Genomic DNA, 20,006 nt, shown 5'->3' on the forward strand with positions numbered 1-20,006 from the left:
ATCGCGTTCTTTTATGCGCGCGATTTTTCGTAGCACACTTATACGTGCATGCGATTCCGGGCTGCGTTTCTTCACATGGCACATCTCCGCACAGGTAGTTCTTTGCACTACATTTTTTTGCGCAAGCATTCGTTTGCATGGTTTATCTGATGGCAAATCATAAACGTTAGCGTCTCTTTATCCGCATGGCTGCTCCGTCGTTCCCTCCTGTCTTCTCCTTCCTCTTTTTCCCCACAATCTATCGTTCTTAGCAGGATCCTTGCATCACTCCATCGTGCATCTCACGGTTCTCTGTCTCCATACATGACTATGAATGGGGTGAAGGGCTGACTATCTGCTGGTGGCCCTTATCCCTTCATCTAGCCCAGCTGTCAGTCTTCCATACCCGGGCCAATGAGATGCCCACGTTGGAGTTCGCTTCACAGAAACGGCGCCCTCTGCAGTCGACACGGCTGTTCGCCACCAAGACAACCTAGGCCATCTGTGCCTCGTATGGAGGAACATTCCCTTATCCTAGGAGACAGTCCTACACAGGACTCCGTCGATTATGCCTTGTTTAAAGGGAATGTTCCATATTGGGAGATATTGAAGCAAGAATTGGATATGATGAAGTAAGATCGGATATGATGAAGTGAGAACAAAATATACCTATTTAATAAATACGATCCTCATTGCGTCATTCTTTGACTGTGTTATGGAACGTTTGAGCGTCAGCACTCAATTGTAGCTCTTCAATCTCCTGAGAGGTGGCCCGCAGTGGTGCTGGATGTGTGGTGAACCAAATATCGTTCGGTGCTCGTCTTGTGGCCCCTTTCGTGGTGATCTTGCATATTTATCCGTGAGTTTCAGGCGCTTGAGTATTTACACATTCACTGTTGTAGCGCTATTTGAAGTAATTCGATTACATGTCTTACTCCCGCATGAACAAGAAAGAATGCATAAAATATTGTATTATGAAGCACAAAACGTAATTCGTATCAGAATTTTGCATAGGTTGCACAACATTGGTTGAGAGCTGATTGGTGGCCGTTATATGTGGAAATTATGCTCACGTGCACGTTTTGAATCCAATATCTGTTGCACAGTTTCCACAGATATCTATACAAATGCGAAGCAGTGAAGATGGCACATTTGTGTCAGCTTGAAATGTTGAGTGCCCAGTTAGACACACATGGCGCGGTGTGGATTTTTCGCACATTATTCATTGCCACCTGCTGATCTTCCATTTTAAAACAACTAGGGCCAATCGTCGATTTAAACCAATGCCATCAATGTATACATGCTTTTATAAATTAGTAGCTAGTAGTTGTTCCTCACCATATGATGGTGAGAGTTGCGCACGAACGACGAAGCTTTGCTCGTGCATGCGTACCTCCAAATACGATGAATTATGTGCACAAAAACGCTGCACAACTCACAAAGCACTCAAAGGAATCAGATGCAACCCAGAAGGAACCCAAGTCCTCCCAAAGCATGCTTCTTATCGGTCGGTTTGCTAATCGCGCGTGGTTCTCAAACTGACTAAAAGGCGCGCGTGTCGTGCAACGCAACATACCCGTGTTTCCGCCCATGCCAGAATTGCGTCCGATTTGTGCACTAACTTGCTCACTATCTGAGTTAGGCTGGATCAAATCCCTCCCAAATCCCCGAATCCCTCTTTGCGAGGAATTGCAAATCGAAAAAAATAGAAAAAATCGAAGAGAATGCCGAAGGAAAATGTACGGTATAAGTTGATTGCATGTTAAGAAATGCGATACCGAGAAAGGCGCATAGGAAGAGTTGCAATACAAATTGGAATGTGAATGAATGCGACACGATTAATTGCGCACATGTCATACGCAATATTGAATACACTTGGCTTTTCGGATATCAAGTTTTGCGCGGCAAATGCATGTCCAGATGAAGTTGGCCACGAATATTTGGGTTTACGAAGGTCTCCATGCATGATTTTATGCAAGTGAAGAAATATTTCGCAAGGATATGCAATATAAAATTTCGCTTACGAAGAAACGTGATCCGAGATTCTGTTCTGTTACGGCCTAGTAGTCACGCACGTAAGCAGGTAGTTCGCTAGACCGGGTTCGTATATGTAGGCAACGTTGAGACGCCTAATCCGTCCGGTCATCAGGCCATCATCAGTCAAATGTTGTACCTCCCACCACAGTTGGAACTGACTGCACGTATCCCCGGTAGAGAAGAGCCACGAAATGGCGGGGCCCTCCCTTAGGCTAAAACGCTGGGTAGCTTAACATTCCTGCAAATCATTTGCCAGGGTTTTCACGGGATTCGTACGCACTTGGGGTCACCGTCCCACAGTAATGTATCCGGTTCCGATCATTTGCAGTGGCCGAGTCAGTGCTCACGATTAACCTAGTGTGCTGAACGAGGCCCCGGGCCCAGTGCCACCCCATCGAATATTGCATGGCCCTCAACGCCCCGTTTAAAAAACGGGAAGAGGTGCTTTGCCTATGTCGGCTCATTGTTTCGATGCACACAGAAAAAGGTAACGACGGCCATCTCCCAGCATCGAAATATTTTTTTCGAATCTGACGAGTTAAAAAACGGCCGCAAAGAAGCCTTCAGCATTAGGTCTAAATAGAAACATGCTCCCCGACGCATACACCCGAGCCAGCTCACAGCAACAGCTAAGGTCTTGCTATTCACCATAGCCCAAACATTTTGAGAGATAGGCTTTGCCTGCCTAGATCGGTGTAGCATATGCAGGCGACACATGATTCTTGTCAGGTAGAGCATTCCATTTCGGTAAGTGCCAGCGGTGGCGTCTCCGGGGGATGAGGGAGCATTGTTACATTGCTGCAGAAACTATAATCGAATGGCAAGGCCGCGAATGGATTTCGTAAATATCTTACACCAAAGGTGGTTACGACTCCTTCGTGAGATTACTTAAATTTCACGGGAAAGTACTAGAAAACCACCAGAGGGCGATGCAGCCACAGACCGAAATGCTGACGGGTCCAAAACGGCCAGGTGCCAACGACGTCTTCCTTAAGACTACCTAAAAGGGCAAAAGAAAACCAACATGGCTTTAGGGACCCCTAAATTTCAAAATTCCTGAAATTTTAAAGTCCAGAGTTTTGGGTCCATCAAGAGCCCCGGGCTAATTTAATAACCTTTGTCATTCAGGGGGTCTGTAGACAATCACGAGCAATAGTCAACAATTCCTTCACAACCATTAAGAAGCCCCACATCGATCAGGGTGGAACACGGCGATTAAAAACGGGTCTCTACACGCTTAAGTGCTGAGGATAAGCAACGACCCACAAACAGCCAAGGTTCTGAAACGATCAAGCGGCCCCAGAGCGCAGAGTGACCTGAAGCAGTCCGCGGTCAAGGAATACCTGCTGTGAGCGTGATCGCGCCTCATCACCAATATCAATGGACTAGGGTTCGTCAGTGATGCGGAGGCTGCCACCAGTCTCCGACATGATTTTCGGTAGGTGGGGGTGCTTTGGCGCTGCATGGCCCAAAACACGAGAATTTCAAAAGAATTTGGAGAATGTTGTGAACATATGGAGATTATTATTATCGAAGGCATCCAAGCGGCCGAAGATGGTCAGGGATCTTCACAATGTACAGTTGAAAAAGATGACTGAAAAGATGAAGTGGGCTAAAACTAAGTTCGTGTCCCCACGTTTGTCTAACATTTTAAATTTGCTTCAAATAGCACGTGCTCGGAAGGAAATCAGCCCCTCGAGGGTTTTCCAGAATTATTTCAGAAAGGCACGGCTCAGCTGCGTCGAACTTTGCATAGTTATCGGCACCTGAATGGCAAATATTTTGCCTTAAAGAATTACATGGATTGTAAAGTCGCTGACTTACGGCAAGTCAAAGTCAGGCTGTGGCTGTCAAAGAACGCAATTTCTAGAAAACCGTTCAATTTGATGCGACGACGGAGTGTAACAGAAACCGACACGCCCCTAAGATAGTTTATTAGACAAAAAATTGACAATGGAACATAGGAAAACAACAAATTTTGTCGACCTTGAATCAGGTGTGAAGATCAGATCGTGGTCAAACCCAGGCCGTTTTTTACTTTTCAGTTTCAGTTTCGGGGCAGTTTCCGATACTCATTTCGATTTTTGTAACAGCGGCTGCAACAGAATCTTTCGTGGACTAATTACAAGTCAGAGTAGGTCACTGGCCTAAAAGAACCCAATTCAACACTTTGTTCTCAGCAACATACCACCTAGCGTAGTCCTCGACGCTTCTTCAAATGTAAAAATGGAAACAGCCTGGTAGGATTTTGGTCACCACAATCTTTAAGGTCAAAAAAGTTAACTAACTTAAAATGAACATCAGGGACATTTTGCTTAGATATCTAGGTTCAAGGCGGTTTCAACGCGTTTTAGGCATCTAAGTTCAGGGCGGTTTTAATTGAAGGTTTGAGCACCAGTCTACAGTTTGACATTGTCTCCCTTTATTTGACGTGATGGCCATGACCTAGTAATCTTACATTTTGACACAAGTGAGTTAACGTATAGGCCAGCCCACGCTATGCATTTGGTGCCTCCAGCTTTCTCATTTTTTGAGGTATTAGAGGGGTAAAATCAACCCCAGACCCGAGAGTGTGTTGGTCAATCGGCTACCCGACCGCGTGTTAAAAAGGAGTTTTGATCCACCAACTCTTCGGATAATTCCCACGTGTGTTAGGTGCACGTTAGTGTGCGTGGCACATTGCATTGCGTATTTTCCACCACTGATTGGATATCGTGGGCACGCATCCCACTTCTCCACCAATGGTGGGATAATGTAGGCACTGACAAGTGTAAGAGTGCAGTGCCTACCTGCACATATCAATGCGTAATGTGTTTGTTACGGAACCAATAAACACGGTAACAACTTTTGAAACAACAAGAAAGCACTTTTCCAAGAAGTACCCACAGCTACCCGCACCAGCTGGCTGGCTTCACCCTCCGGAGAAGCGCAGTTGTAGGGCTGTCACGCGCCCGTTCAACGTGACGCGCCGGGCGGCTTTGTTTCACATTCACTTAGCGGGATGACGGAGATGGCTGACGCCTGTCAGCACCGAAGCGGGTTTACCGACTGTTAAGGCGCCCGCCATCTAGCCGGGTCTTGCCTCCGATATCTGGACACAGAATGCGAAACAACAGCCGCTGCACAAACGGGGCGGTGCGCCGTTTCCAGCAGGGGCGTACTCAGGAATTCGCAACATGGGGGACCAGACTCCGAAAATAGCACCGAAAGCCCAGTTAAGCGCGCTACAGACGCGCGAACCCCTTGTCATGACGCAAAAACATCACGTGCTTTCGTATCGTTTGATTTTAATTCTCTGCCCGATTTTTTTTTGTCAACAAACATTTGTGCAAACATTTATGTATGTAATAAGTTTGAGAATAGAGGGAGCACGTGCCAATGGAGACCTTTGCGTGGCTGTCCCCTTGCTTCCATGAAGGGAAGTGTGGAGACCTGCGACATATCCCAAAGTCAAGCTTCAAGACAGAATGTTTGAAATCAACACTAGCCAAGGCATAGTAAAATTTGGTTTTGTCGTCTAGGACGGAGCATCCACTCCCGACTTTCAGGACTCCCTGCTCAGATGTGCTTGGGTGTTTCATTTATCCACGCACATAAAACTTTCACGTTGGTTGAATTTAGCCGTGGCCAGGAGAAACACGGCAGCTTAAAAGTAAGTGGGGGCATTTAGGAAGGTATACGACACTATGCTATAGCTTTTCAGGATGCGTGTAATCCATTTGAGTTTTTACTGATCACTGATCTTTGTTCAGCTGTGAGTTTGTTTTGCGCATTTGGACGATCCTTCAGCTGCCACCATGGACTAACCTCCACTGCAGTTGGTGGGGTCCGGCTCCCAAGACCTTTTTGGGCAGGCTGGACTACTTGTATATTTTGGCCACGGAAGATGGCAGAACAAATAAATGGACCCCAGAAAAATATAAGGGGTGGTTACGTTCATCTCTGCTGCCAATGAGTACGGTTATACACTTACACACTTGGCCATTGTGGGTACAAAACTGCTCTTAAACTGTCCGGACAGACACATGACGGTTCATCCTATCTGTCCATGATGAGTGACGATGATGAGTGCCCATGATGAGTGGTGATGTGCCGGTTTCATGCGGGCTCCGGATACAATCCAGCAGTGGCTGACGTACACCGCCTGTGTTGATCTTGGAAATTGAGGTCAGCAGCCACAGCTCTGACTGATTGTCCCTTCTCGACAACCTCATCGTCCGCCGCCTTCATTCGGGCCACACATTAACCCGATGTCTGATTTTCGCTTGCATTTGCGAGGCATGGTCGGGGGGTCTGAGGAGGATAGCGCCGCTAGCCGTTTACATGAGGAGGCCTGTGCGATGTTGGCATTGACTGGGAATCGAATACCTAGCTAATAACTTCATGTTTTCCCCATATTCTGCCCTATGTGACAAGCACCATAGGCAGACTGGCAGGTGGCTTGGTAAGTCTTACTCTTTCCATGAGACATCGACATATTTCGTGTGAATGGTCAAATAATTTTTTAAAGAGTTTACTCTCCCCTGCTCTCCTGTGGCACCGTTCACGCCGTCTTATAGACTAGAAGTGCTACCTACTGCTCAGGATTGCATAAAGTGATGGAGTAAAACAAAGTAAAGTGGAGGAGATGGAGTAAAGATGGAGTAAAGTAAAGTAATTGCATAAAGTGAAGTGTCAGACATGCAGCATGTGTGGAGAACTGGGACCTATCTCCTCCCAGCTCACCTTTTATATTAACAATCCATCTCATTGCGATTCTTAATGGTGCAGATCAGAAATACTTGACTACATTGTACATTTTTCCACTGGGGTTCTGCGTAAAAGAGTCTCCTGAATCAGCGCGCATGCAACCTAATCAAACGAGTTGACATGTGACAATTAATGCAAAAACATCGCACACCTCACCTGCGTAAGTTAGCGGCAGCAATCTCGAGAGCGAAGCTCATGTGGTGATGCGCACATCGTGCCTTTGCCCATCATGCAACAACAAAGTAAAACATTTACAGGCGATTCGACGAGATTTTGCCCCACACAACGCGCATCATTGATAGATCACCGAATCGAATTATTGGCAAATACGGCGGCGGTCGCAGCAACTTCTGACGAGATAGGCATTCTGTTCGCATTTCCTACAAGAAAATGTGCTCTCCAGCGAAGCTTTTCCTTTCTAAACATGCATCAGAGCACCGCCCTGATGCCACGCTGTTCCCTCGGCTCAACGCTGTGAAGCTCACCACCACCGCAAGATGCCCTCGTTCCCCCATCTCACGTTGACTCCGACATGTGATAAGGCGCCGGCCCCAAAGGAGGTGAGGACCGACGGCCGACGGCAGCGCCCGTCGTGGCCGTGACACACGCACTGCCGCGCGTCAGCGGCCGTGTTTGTTTTGCCGCGGATCAGGGGGCGAGCTTCTGCGAGACTGATGTGTTGTGCGCCGCCGCTGCGCGGGCGTCGGTCAGCTGCGGGGCGGCCGCCACAACAATGGTCGGCGCCGGAGCCAGCCAATCCCGCTGATAGCATTAGTAAGCGTGGCCTCGGGGCTTCACGTCCAGTCGATACGACAAACGCTGGAGTTCCCCCCCCCCCCCCCCCTCCGTCGTGTCGCATTAAGACGCGATAATCCCGGGCGAATGCATACAACGTCGATCTTGTCGTTTCCATCAGCGCCACGTCAAAGCGATAGCACTATACGCTGTGCCTAAACTGCTTTGATTGCCGTCGTTCTCTGGCAGTGCTATTTGATTGTTCAGGGACTTTGTGTCATGGTACGCGGCAAATTTTTCCTGAAGTCACTCATGTGTGTGGCATGACAGCGTGGAGTATCGCAGCAGCACCGACAGGTCTTTTAGACACATACGTACCCAGATGAGCCCGTATCAGCGACGGCCAGCCAGTCGGCCCCGCCCTGTGTCGGCCCTCGAGTGTCTGCTCCCTGCCGGGCTGGGCTGCAGCGCGCTCCGCAAACACGGCACCTCCCCCACCTCCCTCCGCAAACACGGCGGCGCCTCGCGCGCACAATGGCTGGTGCCATGTCGGCGCAGGTAGCGACCGGGCGATCAAAACACTGATAGCCGGCCGCGGCGCGCTCATTGCACCTAATCGGCGCCTCCCCGCCGCGCCGCGCCATAATTACGGCCGGCATTAGAGAGCCGCGCGCCGGCGGCAGCGACGGCGGCGACAGGCGCGTCATGCGGCCGCGGCGCGCGCAAAAAAGCGCGCGTCACCGCCGGTAATGGCGCGCCGACGCGTCCGGCGGCAAGGGTTGGTATAGCGGCCGCGCGCCGCGTGTTTAGTGGAGTGTGGTCGCGCCGAAGCCCGCAGGTGTGACGGCCGTCGGCGCGTTTTTGCGTCGGTCGCCGCGCGCCACGCCCGCCGCGCGGCGATGACGGCGCACTAGCGACGCTTGGCGCGTTCCCGAGGCTCCGGCGATCGCCCGCCGCTAACAGTTAACCCAGAGCTGAGTCTGATAGCCATTGTCCGGCCGTGTGGCGACTGAGGTGTGGTTATTTTGATCAGCACCGGCCGCCGACCGCGCGGTGTGGTGATGTGATGCAGCTTCGCCAGCGCTGCGGTCTGCACATCAGTGAGGATTCGCTGGCTCATTCGACCCTTCGCTGGGTCGGTGACGCGGTCCTTCCCAGATCCACATCACATCGTCCTCATCGCACCATGCCACGTGGTAACGAGCGACGTCATCTCCCAGTTGCGGTGGTGGGAAACCGCAACGCGACAGCCGACCTCTTTACAAAACAGCCATTCTCCATTAAAGTGGCACCTGCTTTACCACTTAAAAATTGACTCATCGTCCGACTCACCACCCGCTCAGCTGCCTGAACCCCGCATCACCCATATTCCCGTTAACGAATGAAGGGCCATTCGCCCCAGTCGCCTACTTCTCCCAGTTCCTCACTCCACATCAATCAACATAAAAGCCCACTCAGGGTGTTTCTCGTTTGGGTCTTTTGGTTGCAGGCGCAGGCGCTACCATCGCACCGCCATCGAGGCAGCCACTCTACCGCGGTCTGATCCGCCAGTGCGCTGCTTTTGCAGCCTGCAGGCGACCGCGCGCCACCCTCTCAGCCAATCACAGCCCGCCCACCGGGCGCGCACAATGGCGGGGCTCTTGGAGCGCGCGCGCGCGCCGGCGGGCCGCGCGGCCGGCCCGCCGTCTGGTCTGCGCCGGGGGGCGGCTGGCTCGGGGCAGGTGGCCTGAGGCGCTGCCCAGCGTGGCGCCGACACCGTGCCGGCCCCGACCGCAGTCTCCGTCTCCCGCCGGCCCACCGCGGTCGGCCGTTTGTCGCGCCGACACCGAGAGAAACGGCGGTGTAAGGCACCGCGCGCCCCGCGTCAATGCCGCCAGCAGGGAGTCTGCGGCGATAGTTAGGAAGGGGGGGGGGGCAAGGAGCAGGAGAGAAAGCGACTCGAAAGATCGTGAATAGGAATGGTGTATTCGTCCGCCGTGTTTGTTTACAGATATTTCACTTCTCGAGCTTCAGTTATCAGCTTTCTTTATAGCAAAACCCTGTGAGATATCAAGCGCGTCAGCAGTCCACGTTCATGAGATCAGCTGCTCTCTCACATCCCACCTTGGCGCGACGACCGTTGATTGGCTAGTGCGACGGCACCCGGTACGGTACACCAGGACGGTACCAAAATGACGTCACGTCTTGGTGCTCAAAATGGTTGTAGGTGTTGGAATGTGTTTTGTGCAGGCATAGCGGTAAGACTTCTTTGGTAAGTCTTCGCCACCTCTCCCTAGCAGGAGATCTCGCTGAAGCTGGCGCCTGACGCGCCCAGCTCATCAGCGCGCCGGCCGCTCAGCGAGCCGACAGGACAGCACACGCCCCGCCTGGCGCTGTCGGACCGCACCACCTTCGCCTGCAGCCGGCACCTGAAGCCGTACAGGGCCGGCCGGGCACCTCCGGCGCGCGGACGGGTGAGGCAGTGACGGCGCCTGCCGGTGACAGCGCGCAGGCCGGCCGCGCACTGCTGGGCTTTCTCTATTGTGCCGCCCGCCCGCTTCCTTCTTACCGGCCGGCCAACGGCTCATTTACAAGTCAAATCACACGGGAAGCCCTGGCCAGCGTGTTTAGCCAATCATAAACCGTATATTATGACCATCCAGTGCTTCCTAGCGCTGGGTCTTCACAAGGGCACGCTGCGTGCAGCCCACTCTCACCCCGGCTTCTCGAGCGCTCGCCGGCAACCGCGGGATATTTTGGCGCGCCTCCGCGCGCTGCCCTCTGACCCCGACTTCCGGACCCGAGCTCGCGGGCTGTGGGCACAACAGACGCCGGCCCGCCGCCGCCTTCCTATTTCCGCCCACTCGCCGCGTTTACGGCTCCGTCGCGTCCTGATGCGGGTCCGATGAAAGCCCCGCGCGGGAGGGCCTCTATTATTGCGGCTTTTTAAAAGCGAATGAAGGAATCCGAGCGATTCCGCCGACAGAAGGCCGTCCGATGCTAAGCAAACACAAGCCTGTCAACCGAGCCGCTCCTTTCGATAAGGCCGCTTCATTGACAGATCACCGGATATTTTGGCAAATGCCGGCAAACCTGGACAGATAATCCGCGCCCATGCCCAGGTGAATCGGTGGGAACTAACTGCCGAGTGTGAGCGGTCCAAGCCCACGCATCAGGCGCTTGCCGATCTCGTGGCTGTGCGCGCATGCGCTGTGTGTACCAGCGTCCATGTGTGAGCGCAAGTCCTTCCAACCAACTGACCGCCTGCCGGTTTGGCTGTCTGGCTGTATGTACGTCCTTCTGCTAACCTATTTCACTTTTTCAGCCGTTTCATCTATTCTATAATGTAGCTATTTTCAGTGCATTTGTGTCCCATGCGAGCAGCATGAAGCGCTATTTTAGGACAGAAAACGCGCGTTTCCTCCTCATTTATCTGAGCTCGATGCTGTGCTCACAAGGGCCATCATGTTCCATTAGCGCCGCTCATGAGGCAGGACAGCGTAACATTCGCGGAATTCATCATGACGTCCACAAACGCTTCTTGGGAACAAGATCTCCATAAAAACGTTCATGTCCCAACCTTTGACCGCGGTCCGAGCTCCGGCCTTCCTCCAGCGCGCCCGCTCGAGCCCGTCGCTGCCCGTTGGCGGCCGTCCCTGACCGGATGAAGACGCCGCGCCAGCCCGGCGCTGGCCGCGGTCGGGCGCGCTGCATATCATCACACGCCGCGCGCTCCAAATGAAGATGCGTATCAGCGACATGGCCGGCCGGACTTTGTTTTGGCTGCGCCATTGTTTGTGGCTGGTGGACGGTGCTATCGCAGGCCGCCTTCAGTCAGCGTTAGCCACGCGTGGTTGGCGCCATTCTGGTCGGGCTGGCGCCACCGCCCTCGCTCGCGCGCGCTCTCTCCGGGCCGCTCCGGCCGCCGCTGCATGACGCTCTAATTGGGCCGGCTGCTGGCGACGCCGGCCGGATGGTGGAGACGGAGCCGTCTCGACGCCCGTCGCCGCCGACGAGGCTGCCCCGCTGCCTGCCGACAATCAGAACTGAAGGCCTGAGGGGAGTGCCTTGACGGAGGGGGCATCAGGGCCGGTTCTGCGGTATGCCGGTGCAAGCGATCATACCGCAAGCTCAACTTCAACCCGATGCAAGCGACCTCAGTCTCCCACGTGGGCCCCGGCTTTGACTCCCGGTTACGCCCAGTCACTCAGTCACTAACATGGCCGCTTCAATCTCTGGTGTTTCGCAAAAGAGCTCGTACCGACGTGTGTCGCATTCTGTTAAAACATGCAGGCGTACCATAAACAAGGGCACACATTGCAGCGCATTAATGTAAACAGCCCCACATTCGCATGCCGCGGTCCTTCCCACTGGTCTCTCTGGCCAAAGTCAATGTCGATGCCAGCAGTCATCACGGCGGCAGACCTCTGCCCCCCCCCCCTCCCGCCAGACACCACGCCCACACCGGCGCCGCCTGCTCGTATCTCCGGTGGCACCCGGCTGTTTGCTCTGGCCTTCCGGCCCCGTCACCGGCCGTCTGTAAGCGAGCCGCTGTGTACGGGGCCGAGCCGGTCGTGACCTCAGCGGCGGCGCGATCAAACGGCGCCCGCTTCCGGTCGGGGTCGCGCCGCCTCGGGCGGCCGCCGGGTCAGCGTCGAGTAGCCCCGTCGGTGCCGGCCGCAGCGTAGGCGGTGCCGTTGGCCGACGAGCCACCCCCACTCCCTTTTGCTCTGTCTCCCAGGCGGCTGGGGTGTGTTACTGCCGTGGTTTTGATCTGCTCAGTAGTTTGTTGTCATGACAGCTTTAAACAGTTTTTGTCGAGGCGACGCCAAGAGGACTCGAGTAGCAGTTCGTCATGTTGCTGGACGGCATCAGTCCTTCCTTCCTCGAAGCACCAGCGGCGCCTTCGCTTGTTCATCCAGGAAATATTAGTGGCACTTCTCCAGGATGGCTGGCCTCTCCAGAACGCTCGCGGGCCGCAAGTCACCGTTCTCGCTCCGCGTTTTGTTTATTTCTATTAGCTGAGACCGCGTCGTACCCGCCGGCCAGCGTGGCCGGCTGCCTCGCTCGAAGGACTTGTAGTTGTGTGAGTCGGTGCCACTGTGTGGACAAAGCCAAACAAAAACGGCTGTCTGGATTCCTTGGCGCCTGCTATCAGTTACGCAATACTCTATCGCTAATGCAGGTGTGAGCTATCGTTGCTTTTGATGCCTTCATAAAGATGGTCAACGATCCCAAATATGTCATTTCATCGCCTTCCAGACAGCTTGCTGAATTGTGTACTTTCCATAGCAAGAAAACGAGGCAGGAAAAGAGGACGATGAGAGCACGAGGAAGAGGACAGACAAGTGCACAGTCGGATATACTTACCAGCGCGTCACAACAGCTGTTTCCAGGATTTCCTCTCCAGCCCGTTCACTGTTTTTTTCTTTGCACGGAAAGTCGATGGCTGGGTCAGGGGGCACCCTTATGGATCAGGGCGGGGGTCAATCACTGAGCCCAAAAGGGCCTGCCTATGCAGCACATTTGCTCATGCCCTTAACTGCTTTGTAATGTAGTATCTAATTGACTATGCCTATATTTCCCACGAGCGCCGGTAATGCGAAATTTGGCTACGTTTCTAGTACTCAGCTACGTTTCTAGACTCAGTAGTCACTTCTCTGAATAACAGGTGGACCAGTCATGATGACAACAGGTGCTGGGCAGATAATGAAGCCTATGCCAGACCCTACAACTGCTGGGAAGGTAATGAAGCCCGTGCCAGATCCTGGAACTGCAGGGAAGATAATGACGCCCGTCTCAGATCCTATAGCCGCTGGGAAGATAATGAAGGCCCTGTCAGATCCTTCAATTGCAGAGCAGCCTCAGCGTGCATATATCTGCATGGAACCACTGTATTTAATCATTTCAGATGCCTGTGCTACTGAGACCTTTCGATCACTACGTCGCCCGATCTTCCGATGAGGGCAAGGGCCTCCTCTCATCACGACAGTGGCGTGCTCTAAGCCATGAGAAAGGCCTCCTCTCAGTCCTGAAGGAGCTGTCTACCCGACTGTAGCATGACCGTACCCGCCATGGTGAGGACGTGCCTCCGTGTCATCGGCACCAGTCATCCAGGGCGTCTGCGGAACAGGGCGGGGCCTTCTTTTGGTCACGATGAAAACTCGTCGTTTCTTGGCTCTCCATCAGATAGGATCCTTACATAGTTGATTATTTATTTCGTTCATAACAGGGCCTCCCTTCACGAGGCCTCTTATTTCTCAGGGCCGGGGCCTCCCACTGCACATCAGCCTGAAGCCACACAACTTGCATGTACGGGTAGGCCTTCTGCTGTACTGGGTACAGCAGAACACCGCAAAATAAAGGTGGAAGACCCATATCCTCCCGGTCATGACCATGGACCGTGGAACATCTTGTCATTTTTTTCCTTTTTCAATGTTTTGTCCGAGCCTTTTAAACGGACGGATTTTTGTATGGATGACCCTGCCCACGCGGCGGCGCCGCCCCTGGGCTCAGCCGTCCTCAAATCGATATGGCCTGTTACGGCCTTTGGCCCAACAACGATGGTCAGCATTGGTTTATCACCAGTGAAATGAAGTCTGCTCAATCACGAGCAGTGTGCACCATGCTTGGATGAAATGTCGACCGCTCTGCATATGTTTGCTTAACCCATATATACAAAGTGAGTCATGGCCTACAATCCAAAGACGGACAAATATCCAGATAGTAACCGGGATTGCACATGGATGAGCGCTGAGCTATACAAACAGCTGACGGCAAAGTCTATCTCTGCTAAAAGTCACCGGTCTGGCAAGCAAGTTTGTGCCTTTTTCCTTGAACATACAGAAAATGCTTCTCCAGACGTAGTTTCTCAACCCTAACGATCCTCAAACTACCAGAATTGCGCCGCCTCTGTCCCCACAGCGCCTTCGGTCATAATGTTTGGAACTAAACACAGACATGATGAAAAATCGTTACATCATGCCCGCCTCCATGTGGCCATCCTAAACCCAACACTTTTGCAGAGCTATTCCAGCAAGGAGAAGAGCTAATTGATATCGATCTGGGCTCCACTCCGGCGAGAGACAGTGGCCCTCGCTGGCTGTCTGAAGTGATCAGCGGCTGGCTTAGTGGATCGGGGCGAACAGCGGCGGGTCTGACTGAGACAGTGGTCTTCGCTGGCTGTCTGAAGTGATCAGCGGCTGGCTCAGTGGACCGGGGCGAGCCGTGGCCGGTCTGACTGAGACAGCGGTCCTCGCTGGCTGTGTGATGTGACCGGCGGCTGGCTCAGTGGACCGGAGCGGACCGCGGCCGGTCTGATTGAGACAGCGGTCCTCGCTGGCTGTGTGATGTGACCAGCGGCTGGCTCAGTGGACCGGAGCGGACCGCGGCCGGTCTGATTGAGACAGCGGTCCTCGCTGGCTGTCTCATGTGATCAGCGGCTGGCTCAGTGGACCGGTGCGAACAGCGACGGGTCTGACTGAGACAGTGGTCCTCGCTGGCTGTCTCATGTGATCAGCGGTTCGCTCAGTGGACCGGGGCGGACCGCAGCCGGTCTGACTGAGACAGTGGTCCTCGCTGACTGTGTGATGTGACCAGCGGCTGGCTCGGTGGACCGGCGTGGACAGCGGCCGATCTGACTGCACTCAGAAGCGATGGCACGCCGGATGGCTGTGGACTGTGCCCAATTGTGTCCGAATTCAGCAGACATAGCACGTCACATCACACCTGGCGTTGTCGCACTGCGCACCTTCAGCGTCGGTGGCTGCTAAGGGTCGAAGTTCCGCGCGAATCCCCACCGTCCGAGGCTGTGCATGATCGTGTCTGAGACACGTACCACGACATCGTGGCGTCATGAACAAGAGGTGCTCGCAGAAAGACAGCACATGCTGCGCACGGCAATCCATCTGGCAAACGCCATGAATACGCACTACGCCATCGCACCACTGTGCCATTATCCGACGGCATGGCGTTCACTGTGGACATGTTTAGGGTAGACATGGCGATACAGATGCATCAATGTGTCACGGCCCACATGGCCATGTCTGGGACAGACGCGATGACCGGGATGGCCCGCTGTGCGACGGTTTGTATGCCCATGTACTGCGCGCACACCACAGCGGAGAAGTTTCGCTGCCTGACCGTACATATATGGGCTGGACCCATCGCTCAGAGGACCGGCCCTGACAGCGACAGGACAGCGTCCAGCGATAGGCAAACGCGGCCCCTTATTTGGCCCGGGCGGCCATTGTATAGTCAACACGACCAACGCTCGACGCCCGTGTCAAATCACGGTATCTAGATGGCACCACAAGGCCAGGTGCGTAGACTGGGAAGTGCGCGGCGTGCCAATACCAGCCGTTTGACTCGATTTGTGAACGCATGAGTGGTGCGGTATCTATCTAAGTACCATACCACACATGCGTCCCTCGGTCTGCTGCCGAGCGGCCTGACGAGCCGCTCCGTGTCATCGTCCCCGTTGCCGTATCGCAGGTCTCCCTGACTGCAGTGGGGGGAATCGCTGGTGATGTGTGATGTGTGATGATGCGATGTGTGAAGATTCCATAAGCACGTTAGCTGATTCCGTGGCCACATCGGTGAGGCTCCTTGCCCATGATTTTGGGTGACAAGGCGTGTGAGCTGTTTTAATGGTCATCATCAACCTCCATGGCGAGGACTCTGTCCAGTGGTTCAGTTTCGCGAAATAAGTTGCAGGGGCCGAGCAGCGAAATGAAGCAACCCTCCCCAAAATACGCCAACATATGGGATTTATCCGATTTCGGCCTAGTTTCTTCTCAAAGATGGGGGCTGGAGCCCGCGTCCCCCACTCCCACCCACCCGCAGGTGGATCGGGAACAATACTCCTGGATCCGTTGCTTGAGGACGTTGCAAGGCCCTTTTAAAGTGAATGCTCCACATTTGGAGATACCGGAGCAAACAAGAAATGTGATAATATAAGCTCACTTTTAACCACTAATTTGCTTTTAAGTCTAAAGTATTGCTCAAAACAACAATCTTTCATTATTTAACAAACATGTTCCTCAGTGCGTCATCGTCTGATGCGTCATGGAACGTCTTTATCAGGCCAGCGTGGCTGCCAGGCTGGCCGTGTCAGAACTGCCACTGTAGCGGACGGGCGCACTCACTTACAGTACTTCAGCTTTCTGAGGGGCGGCGAAGTTTGCTGGCACGTGTTAGCTGCACCCGAGCATTGCTATATGTGCGTGCATTGGTCCTTTCTCGTGGTGCTCTGGTATGCCCGCTTTTGGACCGTGATTTTTTGTTTCTATTTGCATTCACACACCCTGTTACGCCACTATTCGTGAGTTATCCGATTCCCAGTCTTTTTTGGTTATAACAAGTAAAACTGCTCAGATTCCTCCTCTTCGTAAGACAAAATGTGATTCGTGTTCGAAGCTTGCACCAAACGCGTTTCATTTGGTTGAAAGCCAATTGATGGGCGTTGATGCCGCGAATCGTGCTGACGTACGCCAGATATGAATAATTCCACGTCTATACATTTTTTACCTCGTGCACAGGATGATCATTGAGGTGACGGTATCCGTGTAACATTGTTATGACGGCATGCATGTCTGGGTGACCTCCAAACAGGCTGCGTGAAATAGTCTGCACAAGTTCGCCTGCGCTACGTTCAGAATCAAGAGGGCTTGAACTAAAGTGTCAGGGAGGGGATGGCAGCTCAGTTGAAAACCCCATACAAATTTGTAACACTATTCTTAACTGCAGCCCGACTTTACATTTCAGAATGTCGTTTGTAACACTGACCAATGCCGGGCGGCTATTTTTCTTGAACGGTTGTCATCTTGTATTTTCAGCCCATTTTAAGGGGTTGTGTGTTACCACTCCGTTTTGGGTCAAGCAGTGCGATGAATATATCATGGAGCTTAATATGGGCGTAGGCAGAGCCAAGGACGGAGGGCTACCCCCTCCCCCCCCCCCCGCCCGCCCTCTAAGACCCGCAGTTCTTTTCATTTTCCGTTGCAGATGGCTCGTGACAGGAATTTAGAATCGGCATGAAGCACTGTCACTTGTCCTCCCCCTCCGCCCCCCCCCCCCCCCTAGAAAATCATGGCCGAACCTTGCATGGAGTTGGTTGCGAACTTTTAGAAGAACTTGCCATGCAACGCTTTGCTTTTTTCTCTATCTGTTACCTTTGACCGTAATTTATATCCTTCTATCCTACTTTATCTTATCTTCTAAAATGTATTTCGCAATGACAGTGGGATATCTGTGGGGAGATGACGTGTGCCGTGGTGAGCAGGACCATGACTGGTATTATGAATCACCGGAGGTGGCTGACACGGTGACCCCATAGTCCATGCCAACCCTCACTCACGGTGTTGTCCGGCTCCGAGGGTCGGGAACATTCCATGTGGGCCCGAAGCTACCATTTACCCACTTCCGCCGAGAGATTTAATGAAGATGTGTCCCTTTCCCCGCCCGTCTCTCCTCTCTCTCTCTCTTCCATCTCCCTCCTCTCTCTCAGATCGATCTCCATCTCGATCTCCATCCACATCCTCTCTCTTGCTCTCTCTCTCCTCGATCTCTTCTCGTCATCTCTCTGCTGCTCTCTCTCTCTCTCTCTCTATCTCCTCGCAGCGCACGCGCGCTAGTGGAGGCCGCTGACTGCGGCGCGATGGGCGTGTGCGTCGCCCGGCCAGGTGTGCGCTGATTGGCGGAGGCGACAGGTCAACAGCTTGCCGACAGATGTCGCCGCCGTCGCCAGGCTCAGGACCTTTCGATCAGTCGTGGGTTTCTTCGAATGACGCGTCCGTAAATCGGCGGGCGGGGTGCGAGCGACCGCCCGCTGGTGGGCCGGCGTCCTGTTGTCCGATGAAGCTAGATGATTGACACACCAGTGACATGAAAAAAACACGGCTGATTCTTGGTAGGCAACTAATAGTGGCAGTGCGCTGGACAGTAAACCATGCTTTTCTTCTCTATCGGCAACACGGAGCCTTGCAGGCATCGGAAGTACTCGTCCGTGGGGCGGGGAACGCACATGTTCTTTTTTAGTTTTGAGCATATCTGTGTTTCTCGAATGAAAAGGCGCCTGGTGCTATTAGAGGACACTGTGTGTGCAGCGTTGGCACCCGCCGCAAACATAACATCAGCTTATGCAGCCGCCTGGTCCCAGCCTATGGTCGGTTCGTTACCCTTCAGCACTAATCAAAATAATTGTTGCACCTTAAATGACTACCTTGAAGTAATTGTAGGTATTGATTGTAGATGCCGCTGCATTCCCAACATCTCAGAAAATTAACATTAGATTTCAGGCGTGGCGAAGAAAAATAATTTTAAAATGACATTTGTTTACCCCACATTTTGAAAGATTTTCGCCTGATCTATCAAAAAAGGACAAATTATAGTTCAGATTCTTCCACTCGACGCGTTCGTGGTTATTTGTCCTTTCACAGAACCTGAAGGCATTGCCAGCTTGCGAAAAGATAGGTTTCGGCTCTGTTGCTTCTTTTACGTAGGGTACAGCATCCAACCAATCATCGTCCAGCAGTGGCAGTGGACGACGAAGTCATTGGCCGCTGATGATGTTCATCCTGGTCACGTGAAACTTTCACACGTCACACCACACGCACGTACACAACGCGTATACCATCGGCAGTTTAAACACACGACGCAAACAATATCAAAATGCGAAGCTGCTCAAACTCAACCGCAAATAATACATAAGTCTGCCACGAAGAGAGTACTATTGACAATACGTTAGTTCATAGAGGACGGTAAGGTGAGCAGTACAGAAATATTGATGCCTCGGCTACAAGCTTAAGTTTGTCGGTACGTCCACCGTTCACACATTGTTGTTTCCACAAAGGTGGGGCTTGAAAATCTCAAAGCATCCTATTTTCACCTGTCATCCTTCATAACGAAGACTACAGCCCCTAGTACGCCCTGATGACTAAAAATGCATATTAAAGCCATGCAATCGTTGGGTGACCCTGTACGCAGCGCGGTCGATAATCGGTCGGTAACAATGTGTTAGCTCTATATATATATATATATATATATATATATATATATATATGATGCATATTACCGCTATTTGCATGAGGTGAAACGATGTCATGCTTCTTAGTGTTGGGCGATTTTCCAAAGTATATAACAATTTGAGGATTTCGACTCCAGCGCAAAATGTGTCTTCATGTCATGCCACGTCACTAGAGGTTTACGACGCACTCAGCTGCTGAGGCTATATGGCGTCGCTTGCCTCTCACCCTGGCAGGAAGGGCGGGTACCGCGGGGAATTGAACCCCGTACCTCTGGTTTCCCAGACGCGCAGTGGTTAACGCATACGCGTTAACCGCTGCACTACCGGCACCATGCGAAATGCGTCTTCACTAGATGGTGAAGGCAAGGGAGGTTTGGAAGGTAAAACTAGGGCATACAGTTGTATACGGTCACGAAGGGAAGGGTATCACTGCTTATCTATCTCGCTCATTATGTATCACGACCTGATAAGCTATTAACATATATATATATACATATATATA

General features: G+C 52.7%; 1 protein-coding gene across 1 annotated transcript in view; it reads left to right on the forward strand.

Moving 5' to 3' along the window:
• Positions 1 to 8,034: 8,034 nt before the first annotated feature.
• The window catches only part of LOC119101179 (saccharopine dehydrogenase-like oxidoreductase), a 52,122-nt gene continuing 40,150 nt past the window's right edge, over positions 8,035 to 20,006 (forward strand). Inside the window, exons 1-2 of the mRNA XM_037224461.1 lie at positions 8,035 to 8,058; positions 9,780 to 9,953. Coding sequence (XP_037080356.1) covers positions 8,035 to 8,058; positions 9,780 to 9,953 — 198 coding nt within the window. The remainder of the gene's footprint in view (positions 8,059 to 9,779; positions 9,954 to 20,006) is intronic.

This window comes from Pollicipes pollicipes, unplaced genomic scaffold, assembly GCF_011947565.3.
Source record: "Pollicipes pollicipes isolate AB1234 unplaced genomic scaffold, Ppol_2.1 Scaffold_2555;HRSCAF=2994_pilon_pilon_pilon, whole genome shotgun sequence".
Taxonomy (NCBI): domain Eukaryota; kingdom Metazoa; phylum Arthropoda; class Thecostraca; order Pollicipedomorpha; family Pollicipedidae; genus Pollicipes; species Pollicipes pollicipes.